We start from the raw sequence: 13,484 nt of genomic DNA, 5'->3' as shown, positions 1-13,484 counted from the left end.
ATGGTGAATGAATTTTCAAAAATAAACAAGTGAATGAATACATGGATTGACAGTTTTCAGAGAAAGAATGGTATTCATATAGAGTGGGTTTAATATTTAAAATGAAATGGAAACTCCTTTCAGAAGCTTCTTTCAAAAGTTAAATCTGCATCTTAGAAATGATTCAGAAGCCCTCCCAATATGATTGATTTAGTCCAAAGGATTGCACACTGTTCTGTTTCTACTTCAACTTGACAGAAGATATTTTATGTCTCCTAAATGAGTAATAAAGAGTTGTACTTGTATTGTCTCTTGACTAATAAGTCATATCATTTTATTGAGAAAAAAAGTAGAGAGCCTATCTTGGGAAGAATTTTCATTTATATACAAACACATACAGATTTATTAGTTTGAATTGGTTGTAGATTTTCAAAAATTAAGGTTTTTTTTTAACTGACTTAAGGTGAAGAAAAGTTTCTCCTTTTGAAATCTTGAAGATATTTCAGAGTGCATGTTGTATTGCCCATGCTTACCTTCCAAAATTAACTATATATGGCAAGCTTGGCATACCTTTTGTTGGTATAACTTGCTTTTAATTTAGGAATCACACTTATTTGAGCTACATAATTTATTTGGTAATTTTAGTACTTACAATGTATTTCCATGACTTTGTGTCTCAGAAATAATATGAGAGGTGGTATATAATTACTTCTTACCCTATTTGAGTCGATTCTTGCTCTGGAAGTATAGATGGGAGGTGGGATGTTGAAAGCCTGAGGGACCAGATATTCCTCAGCATCCATCATATCTTCTAAATCCTCTTCATCCAAGAGATTCTGAAAGAACTTGCTGTCGTTTGGACTGGGAAGCTTCATACGATCATCACCCTAAAAAATTTTCCATCAGATATACACACAGAAATGATTCTTTCCTTCATTTTAAATATGTGAACTTTGTAGCAAATTTATATAATATCTAAATGGTTGCAAATTCATGCACTCATTAAACAAAATAATTATTTAGCACAAATACCAGCCATATAGAAGTCTATAACATACTTAGATATGACACGGTAAGATAAAAACATTTAATACAAGAAGAATGTGATAAATGCCATTAGAGATAAATAAAGCAGAATGCTATGGCTATTTTGAGAGAGGCATAAACCATTTCAGATCTGAGAATAATGGTGGGTTTCATTGTCAAGATGGCGTTTGAGCTGTGACTTTAAGAGTATATAATAAAGAAAGAGCAATTGACTTATCAATCTTTATTATACTTGGTTGGTTTGATAGTGTAGAGCTATCATGATACATTGAATCCATGGTTTGCTCTATAGCATAATATTGTTAAAGTGATAACATTCAAAATCACAGCACTGGTGGCAAATAACATAAAGGGGGTGGGAGAAACACCAAAACAATAGTTACACTCCTACCTCATCTATTTCTTAAGTAGAATTTTAAAATTTGTTTTGTGATATTTTTGTAAACTTTTTAAAATTAATTAGGGAAAAAGTTAGCTAGAAATCATTATCTGCTAAAATCTGACTTTTATCTTCATGTCAGACTACTATTGATATGAAGATAAACACTACCTTGTTTTATTGAGGAATCTTAACTCAGTGTTATCCAAGGTCCACTTGTTTATGGTTTAGGTAAAATAATCATAAAGAAATATATTACAACTTTTAAATTATTAAATCCATTTTTTCTAGTGTTACATATAAAATGTTCTTTTGGTCTATTATTTTTGTACATTAATTCATCTGAATCTGAGTTATTACTTGAATATTGCATACCTCCCAAAAGAAAAAAAAACATATTTTAAAATATTTTTCTAGGAAATTAAATGTCAATTTATTGAAACTTTTAGTTCACTGCCTTCAAACATGGAGACGATTAAAACAAAAATCCATCTTCCTTTTATTCCAAGAAGAGACGATTATAACAATGAACGTGACTAGCAGAGTACTACAAGGCTTGTCTGAGGATAAAGGCCTTTTTATATACATGAATAATCATAATTATCTGGCAGTTCAACAGTAGAGGCACTTGAGTACTAAGGGAAGATGCTTAGAAGTGGTTCTGACATCAAGTAAAAGTCATTTCACATGATATTTTGCTTAGCTAATTAATTAATTTGTGAATGATGATATCCATAGTTCCAAAGTCCAGATATTACTACTGTTTTGTAGTGGGTTTGTCATTGGGATATTCTCAAAAATCTAAGTCAAATGTACAAACCTGAATAACTAGGTATCTTTGAGGGTCTCGAGCCATCCTCGAAAATTCAGCAGCCAGTTCCTTAAATTTAGGTCTACTGTCAGCATCAATCATCCAACCTAGAAATTCACATGCAATAAAAGAGTCACTATATCCATAATTTTATGAAAATAAAAACTAAGTTTGAAACATATCATTTAAATAAAAATGATCTGACAAACAAAGAAAGCTAATGAAAGAAACAATCCAATAGGTGAGATTCTATCGCAATCAGTTTGCTGACATTCATAACTAAATGTAACATATTATAGAACAACACAAGCTTTTTATTTTGTTGATATAATTTAAAATTAATTTTTTATCATAGAAAATATAACCTAGGCTAACCATGGGAATTTACAGAATCTCAGATCTTTTTTCTGTAGGTGTGAAGAGAATTTAAAAATAAAAAAAATATTTTTCTTTGATGGGTATAGAAAAGGTGATTGGAATATAATTTATCATTTTATATCAGGAGTGACATGGAGTAAAAACTTTGGTTGCAATGCTGTATACTGGCAAAAAGGTGAAAAAAGGAATTGAAAGCAACTTTCTTATGCTACTTTTTTCCTGGTGGGAAAAAAATTAATGCAAAGTGATTGGTAATGTTTGTTCAGAAATAGTCATTAGCTTATCTTAGTACTAGCCTTTCCAGCATAAAATACTATCAGCAATTTACCAAGTTATGTATTAAGAGCCTTAACTCCCCAGGCTCTGTTTAACTGATGAAATGACAAGAATAAAGGCACCAAGCTTTCCTTGATTTTATTGCCAAATGACCCTTTTCTTAGATATTAAAACTCCTAAAAGTGAGGTAAAAGTCACTATTAGGCAAGATGTTTTCCTGATTTTTTATTATTCATCAGAGTATCTAAATGAAGTATATAAATCATCTCATGCTAGTTATGGGATCAAATTATGTAATACATGTATGTTTTTAAACTTTCTTCCATAGCTGACTACCGAAAAATGTTTGACCCAATAAAGCTATAAAACTTGTTTCCCCTTTTCTGCAAGTTCACTTTTTATTCTTGTTATGGGAAGTGTTTGGGTGTCATTTTATGTATCATTAAAATTATTTGATTTTTTTCTCTCCTAACAAAGCTCAAATGCTCTATATTTTATATGTAACCACTAAAAAAAAAATGCTGTTGATACCAAGATGTTAATGAGAAAATCAATGTTTCTGGAACTCTGTTGGAACCAGAAAAGGTTAAATTCTCAGTGAGGTATCAGTTTCTTTCCAACTAAATATTGAGTAAACAGAACTACATTTAGAGAAAAGGGCATGCTGACCTGAAGTGAAAAGCACATTTTTTATTTCTTCCCTCACTGTCAGAATGTATCACACATGTCATGAGTATAAATCTGAGTAGACCTGTCCAAAGTCTCTTATTAATAAGATGCTTATTCACCTTCACCAGTTTGTTTCTTTGCTAACCCTGTGTAAATCAAAAGGGGAAACCTCTCATTACACAAGAAAGATTGCTGAATGCTAATCTCATTTAAATTAAGTCAGATACTCCAGAGACTTCCCTAATTCTATTTAAATTAAGAGTCTAGGCTTCCAAAATACATTTATAACACATATGTGTCTGGGGCATAGAAGGGAGAAAGAAAAGTAAGAGAGTTAGATGTAAACAAATGATCAAATTGAAAGAAAGTAAACATTTATAATCTTTGTAGTTCAATGTAGATTCATGTCTTTCCACTTCCTATTTTGCCTTGCTAATTTTCTGTTGACTGAAACTGGTAAATCTATTTCCATTTAATTCATTTTTTTAAACTATTAGTTTCAAGCTTTTTTCTTTATGTGCAGATCATTTATTTAGTCTGCTTTTTTCCTTTAAAGAGTATTAACATTATTGTGATTAATTACATCTCTTTATGAGAAACAGTTTCATTGTCATGGAAATGATAAGAATCAAAGTGAAATAAATAAGAAGTGTAAGAATCATACAATGTTGACTTCATAGCATGAAAGCATGATATTGCTTCATATTAACAAGAATCACAACAAACACGGGTTTACATGCTCCTTTTCACAATTATCTGTAAACTTTTATATTTTTCAATATACAGAAAAATTGTGCAGGTTGATTAATTACTAAGAATGATGATGAGGATGATAACATAATTTTGCAATCTTACATTTGACCATGACCATATAAACATCAATAGTGCAGATGGGAGGCTGGGGCAAACGTTCTCCTTTCTCTAACAAATCGGGGATTTCTCTGGTTGGAATTCCATCATAGGGTTTTCCTCCAAAGGTCATCAGTTCCCATATAGTGACTCCTAAAAGGGAGATCAAATTCTTACATAAGGATGTTAACAATATACTTTGAAGAAACCAGCAATATGCCTGTGGCAAAAGAATGCTTCTTAGAGGGCAATTAGAAATAGTCTAAAGAAAGGCTCTTCAGATTCCTATGTCCATATGAGAAGCCCAATGACAAAATGTTTGTGGGAAATTTGATTTTCTTATCATTGTCTTGAAATTTTTAATGGGTAGCAGAGACAATTTCAGAGTGGACAGAATCTGTTCCCCATTTCTACTTATAAGTAATGCTAATGATTGTTGACCCAATTTGTTTCACCACATTAGAGCCTATAAAACAATTTATTTACTATACACATGTGTACTCAGTACCAAATAAATATGATTAGGTAAAATCTGATATTGACTAATTTTGAGACTAGCATCTTTACTATTAAAAGCCCAAAAGGCCAAATTGGGGTTCCAGAACGATTACTTATGTTACAGTAAATAATTGTGCTTTTCTTTTTAACTAACACAAGGAGAACAAGTGGAATAAAACAGATTCATTTCTTTAACACATATGAGAGACTGACTGAAGAATGATCCATATGTAAGATAAAATACATGTAAAGTGAGCTTTCGAAAATTGAAGTGAATCAATAATAGTGTATTCCTTAGACAATAAGAACGGTTTCTTGAATCACTAGAACACTGATTTCCTCAGTAAAAGCAAATACTCTAAATACTAGCATGTAAGTAGCCACCTTTGACAAGAATAATGACCTGATCTGAGCAATAACATACACAATACAGATCTCTTCTTTATAATCTAATAATTATATAATTTAAAAGTTATAGTTTTCTTAAGGATAAAGGTTGTTAGTTCAGAAATAGCTATGTGGGCACAATAGTATTAGCAAGTGAATTTTGATTGATGCATATACAAGTATCTTTTATATAAAATCTAATTATGGCTATGTTTTCTTTTCCACTGCCATCTGTAATGAATTATTTATTCAAACTGAAGTAATTTTTAGCTCATAAGAGTTATCATTGACATAATAAAAATGCAAAGCTTAAACTATAAAAGTATATGTAAACTTCAAATTATTCTTCATAATAGTATCGTTAATGATTATCTGATTTTTTTAGTTAATATTTACATCTTATGATTCTTAGGTATAATATAAACGTGTAACTAGTGACACAATTTCACTGTTTGATCTTTATAAAACCCTACTTGATGTTGCATACTAAAGAATGATTCATAGAACTGATGATTAAAACTCAGTGTCCATGAGGCAGGCTGGAACAAGTTAAGAAGTAGATTACTGTCTATTTATGTTCAGTCAGTCATATTTATAGAATATGTATTTAATGAGAACATTTTATTAACTCATGTTTGCAGTTATAAAAGAATAGATGCTCTCACATCTCTATCAGAACTTCTAATATAAGCAAGATACAAAGCAACTACAAATTAATAGAAAATACAATAAACAGAAATACATATATACAAAAACTGAAGCAGAAAAATCAACCCCCCCACTTCTGCCAATAATATTCCAATTATATCTTTGCAGAGGTGATGATAAGTAGAGTCAAACAGAGATGACTTCATATAGAAGAACAATCTCAAGAAAGCTAAATTAGAAACATCTTCAAAACTTACAATTCTATCATTTGAAGATATAAACCATATTCAATGCATATTTATTTTTATAAAAATAAAGATGCACCCAGTGGCAATGTTCCACAAAGATTCACTGTAAACAAGATTATATATCTTTCTCTGCCTTTTATGCCTTTGCAACCAACTATGATATATCATAAAAATCTTAAAATGCCTTATGGATATGGGTTGATTAACTGGGCTATGTTTCAAAACAGAGTTCACTCTATCATTCTGTCTATCTATCATCTATTTATCTATCTATCTATCCATCTATCTATCTATTTTTACTGAACTGCTTCTGAGATGTTGCAATTCAACATGAACCTTATAGCCTTAAAACAGGATTTTCTCTAAAAGATAAATTTTACTATTAAAAATGTGATTGCCCTGCCAACGTTTACTTTAATGTGTATATATAGTTACTTATTCTAGAGGTCATTTAAAATTTTCAGATTGTCATGTTTAGTTCAGGGAAATATAAGTAGGAAAAAAAAGGGAAAGAAAAGAAAAAGATATATATGATATTATTTAAATCTATCTTATAAAATATATAAATCTATCTATATCATATAATATATAAGCTAATCTATACCATATAATATATAAATGATTATGTACATGCTAATGTATATCATATTCTATAAACATCTATCTCATATTTATAATGTATATGATATATATAATAAAAATAATAATATATATGATATATTTGTTTTTTATTTAGTCCTGACAGTTGAACTATGCTTTGTCAAGTATTCCTCCGTACGTGCCTAAATCTCAAACACACAACACTCTACTGCTAAACTGAGCAGAATACATGAGGCCTTTGTGGAAATTTTAACACCTCCTATGGTTTACATGTGTGGAAGGAAAAACTATCCTATAGAAATGTCTTATTATTTTAAAGATAATTTATACTGTTCTAGATAAGAAGTATAAGTTCTTTAGTGACTTAATGATTTAATTTTCTTTCTAAAAAAAAAGTAAATGAACTAAACTTAAATTTGAGCAAAATAAATCGTATCATGCTTTCAAGTCTCACCACCACCATATTATTTAAAGAAGCATAGTGCTTTTTATTTGTAAGAGTGCTAGTTTTATATGGTATATTTAAACTTAGAAAAGGTGTTGATTTATTCTTACTAATACTTAGATGGACATAAGTTGTAAATAGCCAGACAGAGGCTAAGAAGCTCATCTCAAAAACTGAGTTAAATGCAATTAAATATATTTTCTAAATTTTCAAATCTCTATTTCCAGTTCATATTATAATTCTCTAATATATCTATTTACTCCAAAAGTAGTTTGTAAATTAAAATTAAAGCTGTAATTAGAAATCATCTCTCTTACCTCTCCCCTCACATTTACTACTCTCATCCTACTGATTTCAATAACTGTTCTTTGTTCTAACAATAATCTCTATTTTTTTTTTACTATAGAACATAGATTCCCATAAGAAAAAAAATTTTTTAAACATTCATTGCATTTAGAGTTATGTTTTATTGTTTGTTTGTTTGTTTTGCGGTATGTGCGCCTCTCACTGTTGTGGCCTCTCCCGTTGCGGAGCACAGGCTCCAGACGCGCAGGCTCAGTGGCCATGGCTAACGGGCCTAGCAGCTCCGCAGCATGTGGGATCTTCCCGGACCAGGGATTGAACCAGTGTCCCCTGCATCGGCAGGTGGACTCTCAACCACTGCGCCACCCTAGCCCTAGAGTTATGTTTTAAAAGAGTTGTTGAAATGAAGGCCATGAGATTCTATGAAAATGTCCCTAAGCTAAAACTGCTGGGGTTTTTTTTGTTTTTTGTCAAAATGATCAGACAAGTTGCTACCAAAATAAAAGGTTATGGTATAAAACTCAACCAAGATGTTAATGTATTACATTTTAGAGACCCAAGAAACATAATATGCTTATTTTTGTTTTAAAAGCCTTATGTCACAAGGAAGAATTATTTACCATAGCTCCAAACGTCACTCTGATGGGTGAATTTTCTATAGTGTATACACTCCAAAGCCATCCATTTAATTGGCATCTATAGAGAAGTAAGAAATGAAAGGTTTATAGTCATATAAAAAGTCATTTCTATATTTCCTCAATATGAGTCTCAATTGTATATTTTGATTGTATGCCTAGAAAATAGAAATAGAAATTGTTATTTTCAATACAGGGAACAAATGAAATGAAATTTAAGCTTCAAATGAATTAACATGAAGATATATTTATTTTTTTGAAGTTTCATAAACAATGAAAAGTAAAATAATAAGTATCACTTTCTATAGTGTTTTTTTTTTGTTTTTTTTTGCGGTACGCGGGCCTCTCACTGTTGTGGCCTCTCGCATTGTGGAGCACAGGCTCCGGACGCGCAGGCTCAGCGGCCATGGCTCACAGGCCCAGCCACTCCGCGGCAGGTAGGATCTTCCCGGACCGGGGCACGAACCCGTGTCCCCTGCATGGGCAGGCAGACTCTCAACCACTGCGTCACCAGGGAAGCCCCACTTTCTATAGTTTTAATTAACATTCAGTAATTAAGTAACTATTTAACATTATGACTTACAATATCAATTCTAAACATCTAATACATGTACTTCTAAAAATGTGGTCATATTATGTTTTTTCCCCCAAAATGAGATTCTCTACATTTTCAGTAAATGCTTATTCACCCTCAGACAAATTTCCAGCCACTGGTAAAAAGGATTCTTTCTACACTTGGCCCCTCCCTTCTCCTCTCAGATAATTTGGTCACTAAAACACCTAAAATAATGAATTCCAAAGTTAGCCTTGCTTTGTTCCCCAGCCACAGATGATCTTCCTTGTCTTGGTTAGACACTATTGAAAATATGTACCATTTTCATAATAGGAATTATATAAAAGGATATGAGAAGATCAGTACAAATCCATCATCTCTGCAAGAAAAGCAACTCAACTCACCCTGCTGCTGATGGTTTAGCAGAACGATTTTCAACTAAGAAGGGCAGCATTATATAGCTGGGAATATAATTAGATTCTATGGAATAAAGATAAACATTTCTACTTAGCAGCTGAAACATTAAAACTAAATAGGCCTTTGAAATCATGAGGTTGGCTGCTCACCAAGGTGACACCAAGGTAACTCTGTGACAGAATCACGGTATTCAGTGAAAGGGAACAGAAGACACATTGAAAGTAATTTCCCTACGGGCAAGGAGTTAGCACACTTTATGGACTACGGACACTGTTAAAGAAGTAAGTTTAAATCACAGGTGGCTCAATAAAGACTTAATTGTTACTAGACATTTAAAGCTCTAATGATTCTTGCTTTAGACAAATCTTACAGCTGTATGTTCTCAAGACAAGTGAAGTCATGTGATTTATAGACTTCTACTTCTGCGCAATCCTGTAGTGAATTTCAAAGCCATGGTCTCAAACCGCTGCAATTTGTAGTAAACAAGCAAAATAGGCTAATAAAATCAAGGAAAAGCCATAGAATACTACAAAACCGAAGTTTTTTAAAAAATAAATTTTGTGTTCTTTTGTTTTGTGATAAGACTTGAATATATATAGTTATATAAGAGTTTAGTATAAAAATCAATGTGAAACATTTGGAACACTATCATTGAAAAATATTCATAATGTGTATTTGGATGGCCCTTGATGAATAAGGCGCATAATAAATATATTGATACGATATATGAATTAATTTTTTTTTGTTAGCATAAACTTATAGGTCACTACAGGTTAAGGCTGCATTTGCTTATTTCATTTGGCCTCTCCTGATTGAAATTTCTCCAGACCAAGCTAGAAGGACCTCCACATGAAGAGGAGATATCCTCGACGGTTACCAAAAACAGCAAGGTAACAGCAGGTTAATGAAGAAAGACAAGAGCTGGAACTAAGGCATGGATTGGGACCACATGGTGGGTGAGGGAGGCAGGAACACAGTTGTCAGGCAGGGCCTGAGGACGGAGAGTCAGAAAAGTTAGAAGAGGCAGTGGCACTGCACAGATCCCTGGGATATAGCAGCTTACATTCTAGTGGAGGGAGTCAGATAATAAATAAATTGGTGGGGGGACCTTCAAGATGGCAGAGGAGTAAGACATGGAGATCACCTTCCTCCCCACAAATACATCAGAAATACAACTACATATGGAACAACTCCTACAGAACACCTACTGAACACTGAAAGAAGATCTCAGACTTCCCAAAAGGCAAGAAACTCCTCACGTACCTGAGGGCAAAAGAAAAAAGAAAACACAGAGACAAAAGAATAGGGATGGGACCTGCACCTCGGGGAGGGAGCTGTGAAGGAGGAAAAGTTTCCACACACTAGGCAGCCCCTTGACTGGCAGAGACAGGGGTTGGTGGGGGGAAGCTTCAGAGCCACAGAGGAGAGCACAGCAACAGGAGTGCAGAGGGCAAAGCAGAGAGATTCCTGCACACAGGATCAGTGCTGACCAGCACATGAGTGCTGGTGACAGCCTGAGAGGCTTATCTGCTCACCTGCTGGGGCGGGTGAGGGCTGGGAGCTGAGGCATGGGCTTCGGAGGTCAGATCCCTGGGAGAGGACTGGGGTTGGCTGCATGAACACAGCCTGAAGGGGGCTAGTGCACCACAGCTAGCCAGGAAAAAAGTCTGGAACTGCCTAAGAGGCAAGAGACCATTGTTTCGGGGTGCACGAGGAGAGGGAATTCAGAGCACCGCCTAAACAAGCTCCAGAGAGGGGCATGATCCGCGGTTATCAGTTCAGACACCAGAGACGGGCATGAGATGCTTGGGCTGCTGGTGCAGCCACCAAGGAGCCTGTGTGTGCAAGCACAGGTCACTATCCACACCTCCCCTCCCGGGAGCCTGTGCAGCATGCCACTGCCAGGGTCCCGCGATCCAGAGACAACTTGCCTGGGAGAACAGAGAACACATGGCATACCTCAGGCTGGGGTAACATCATGCAGGCCTCTGCCACCTTAGGCTCACCCCACATTCCATACCCGTCCCACCCCCCCCAGCCTGAGTGAGCCAGAGCCCCCTTATCAACTGCTCCTTTAACCCCCTCCTGCCTGGGTGGGGAACTGATGCCCTCAGGCGACCTACATGCAGAGGTGGGGCCAAATCCAAAGCTGAACCCTGGGAGCTGTGTGAACAAAGAAGAGAAAGGGAAATCTCTCCCAGCAGCCTCAGGAGCAGCAGATTAAATCTTCACAATCAACTTGATGTACCCTGCATCTGTGGAATGCCTGAATAGACAATGATCACACCAAAATTTAGGCAGTGGATTTTGGGAGCAACTGTAGACTTGGGATTAGCTTTTTGCATATAATTTTTTTCTGGTTTTATGTTTATCTTGGTTTAGTATTTAGAGCTTATTATCACTGGTAGATTTGTTTATTGATTTGGTTGCTCTTTTCCTTTTTTTTTCTATTGTATATATATATTTTTTTTCCTATTTCTCTTTTTGTGAGTGTGTATGTGTATGCTTCTATGTGTGATTTTGTCTATACAGCTTTGCTTTTACCATTTATCCAGGATTCTGTCTGATAATTTTTTTTTTGCATAGTTTTTAGTGCTTGTTATCATTAATAGATTTGTTTACTGGTTTGGTTGCTCTCTTCTGTCTTTCCTTTTTTTATTACTTTTTTATTTTAATAAGTGTATTTCATTTTTTTTTCTTTTCTTTCTTTTTTGTCTCTCTTTTCTTCCGAGCAGTGTGGCTGACAGGCTCTTGGTGCTCTAGCCAGGTGCAAGACCTGAGCCTCTTAGGTGGGAGAGCCGAGTTCAGGACATTGGTCTACCAGAGATCTCCTGGCCCCACGTAATGTCAAATGGCGAAAGCTCTCCCAGAGATCTCCATCTCAATGCTAACACCCAGCTCAACTCAACAACCAGCAAGCTGTAGTGCTGGACACCCATGCCAAACAACTAGCAAGACAGGAACACAACCCCACCCGTTAGCAGAGAGGCTCCCTAAAATCATACTAAGTTCACAGACACCCCAAAACACACGACCAAACACGGTCCTGCCCCACAGAAAGAAAAGATCCAGCCTCATCCACCAGAACATAGGCACCAGTCATCTCCACCAGGAAGCTCACACAACCCACTGAACCAACCTTACCAACGTGGGGCAGACAGCAAAAACAATGGGAACTACGAAGATGCAGCCTGTGAAAAGGAGACTCCAAATTCAGTAAGTTAAGCAAAATGAGAAGACAGAGAAATACGCAGCAGATGAAGGAGCAAGGTTAAAACCAGCCAGACCAAACAAATGAAGAGGAAATAGGCAGTCTACCAGAAAAAGAATTCAGAGTAATGATTGTAAAGATGAACAAAAATCTTGGAAATAGAATGGAGAAGATACAAGAAACGTTTAACAAGGACCTAGAAGAACTAAAGAGCAAACAAACAATGATGACTACCACAATAAATGAAATTAAAAATTCTCTAGAAGGAATCAATAGCAGAATAATTGAGGCAGAAGAAGGGATAAGTGACTTGGAAGATAAAATAATGAAAATAACTACCACAGAGCAGAATAAAGAGAAAAGAATGAAAAGAATTGAGGACAGTCTCAGAGACCTCTGGGACAATACTAAATGCACCAACATTTGAATTATAGGGGTCCCAGAAGAAGAAGAGAAAAAAAATATGGAAATGAGAAAATTTTGAAGAGATTACAGTTGAAAACTTCCTTAATGTAGGAAAGGAAATAGTAAGTCAAATACAGGAAGCACAGACAGTCCCATACAGGATAAATCCAAGGAGAAACAAGCCAAGACACATATTAATCAAACTATCAAAAATTAAATACAAAGAAAAAATATTAAAAGCAGCAAGGGAAAAGCAACAAATAGCATACAAGGGAATCCCCATAAGGTTAACAGCTGATCTTTCAGCAGAAACTCTGCAAGCCAGAAAGGAGTGGCAGGACATATTTAAAGTGATGAAAGAGAAAAAACTACAACAAAGATTACTCTACCCAGCACAAATCTAATTCAGATTCGATGAAGAAATTAAAACCTTAACAGACAAGCAAAAGCTAAGAGAATACAGCACCATCAAACCAGTTTTACAACAAATGCTAAATGAACTTCTCTAGGCAGGAAACACAAGAGAAGGAAAAGACCTACAATAACAAACCCAAAACAATTAAGAAAATGGTAGTAGGAACATACATATCGATAACTATCTTAAATGTGAATGGATTAAATGCTCCAACCAAAAGAAATAGACTGGCTGAATGGATACAAAAACAAGACCCATATATACGCTGTCTACAAGAGAACCACTTCAGACCTAGGGACACATAGAGTTGAAAGTGAGGGGATGGAAAAAG

General features: G+C 34.8%; 1 protein-coding gene across 4 annotated transcripts in view; it reads right to left on the bottom strand.

The window, feature by feature from the left end:
- Positions 1-13,484, bottom strand: part of ERBB4 (erb-b2 receptor tyrosine kinase 4) — a 1,127,099-nt gene that overhangs the window by 32,285 nt on the left and 1,081,330 nt on the right. For all 4 annotated transcript variants that reach the window (XM_027122307.1, XM_027122329.1, XM_027122298.1 and 1 more), the window contains exons 22-25: positions 8,138-8,213; positions 4,395-4,541; positions 2,226-2,323; positions 696-866 (exon numbers count right to left, since the gene is read on the bottom strand). In XM_027122307.1, coding sequence (XP_026978108.1) covers positions 696-866; positions 2,226-2,323; positions 4,395-4,541; positions 8,138-8,213 — 492 coding nt within the window. The remainder of the gene's footprint in view (positions 1-695; positions 867-2,225; positions 2,324-4,394; positions 4,542-8,137; positions 8,214-13,484) is intronic.

Source organism: Aethalodelphis obliquidens, unplaced genomic scaffold (assembly GCF_003676395.1).
Source record: "Aethalodelphis obliquidens isolate GAN/ISIS:26980383/991018 unplaced genomic scaffold, ASM367639v1 scaffold2, whole genome shotgun sequence".
Classification (NCBI taxonomy): domain Eukaryota; kingdom Metazoa; phylum Chordata; class Mammalia; order Artiodactyla; family Delphinidae; genus Aethalodelphis; species Aethalodelphis obliquidens.
This window is presented reverse-complemented; position numbering and strand designations above follow the sequence as displayed.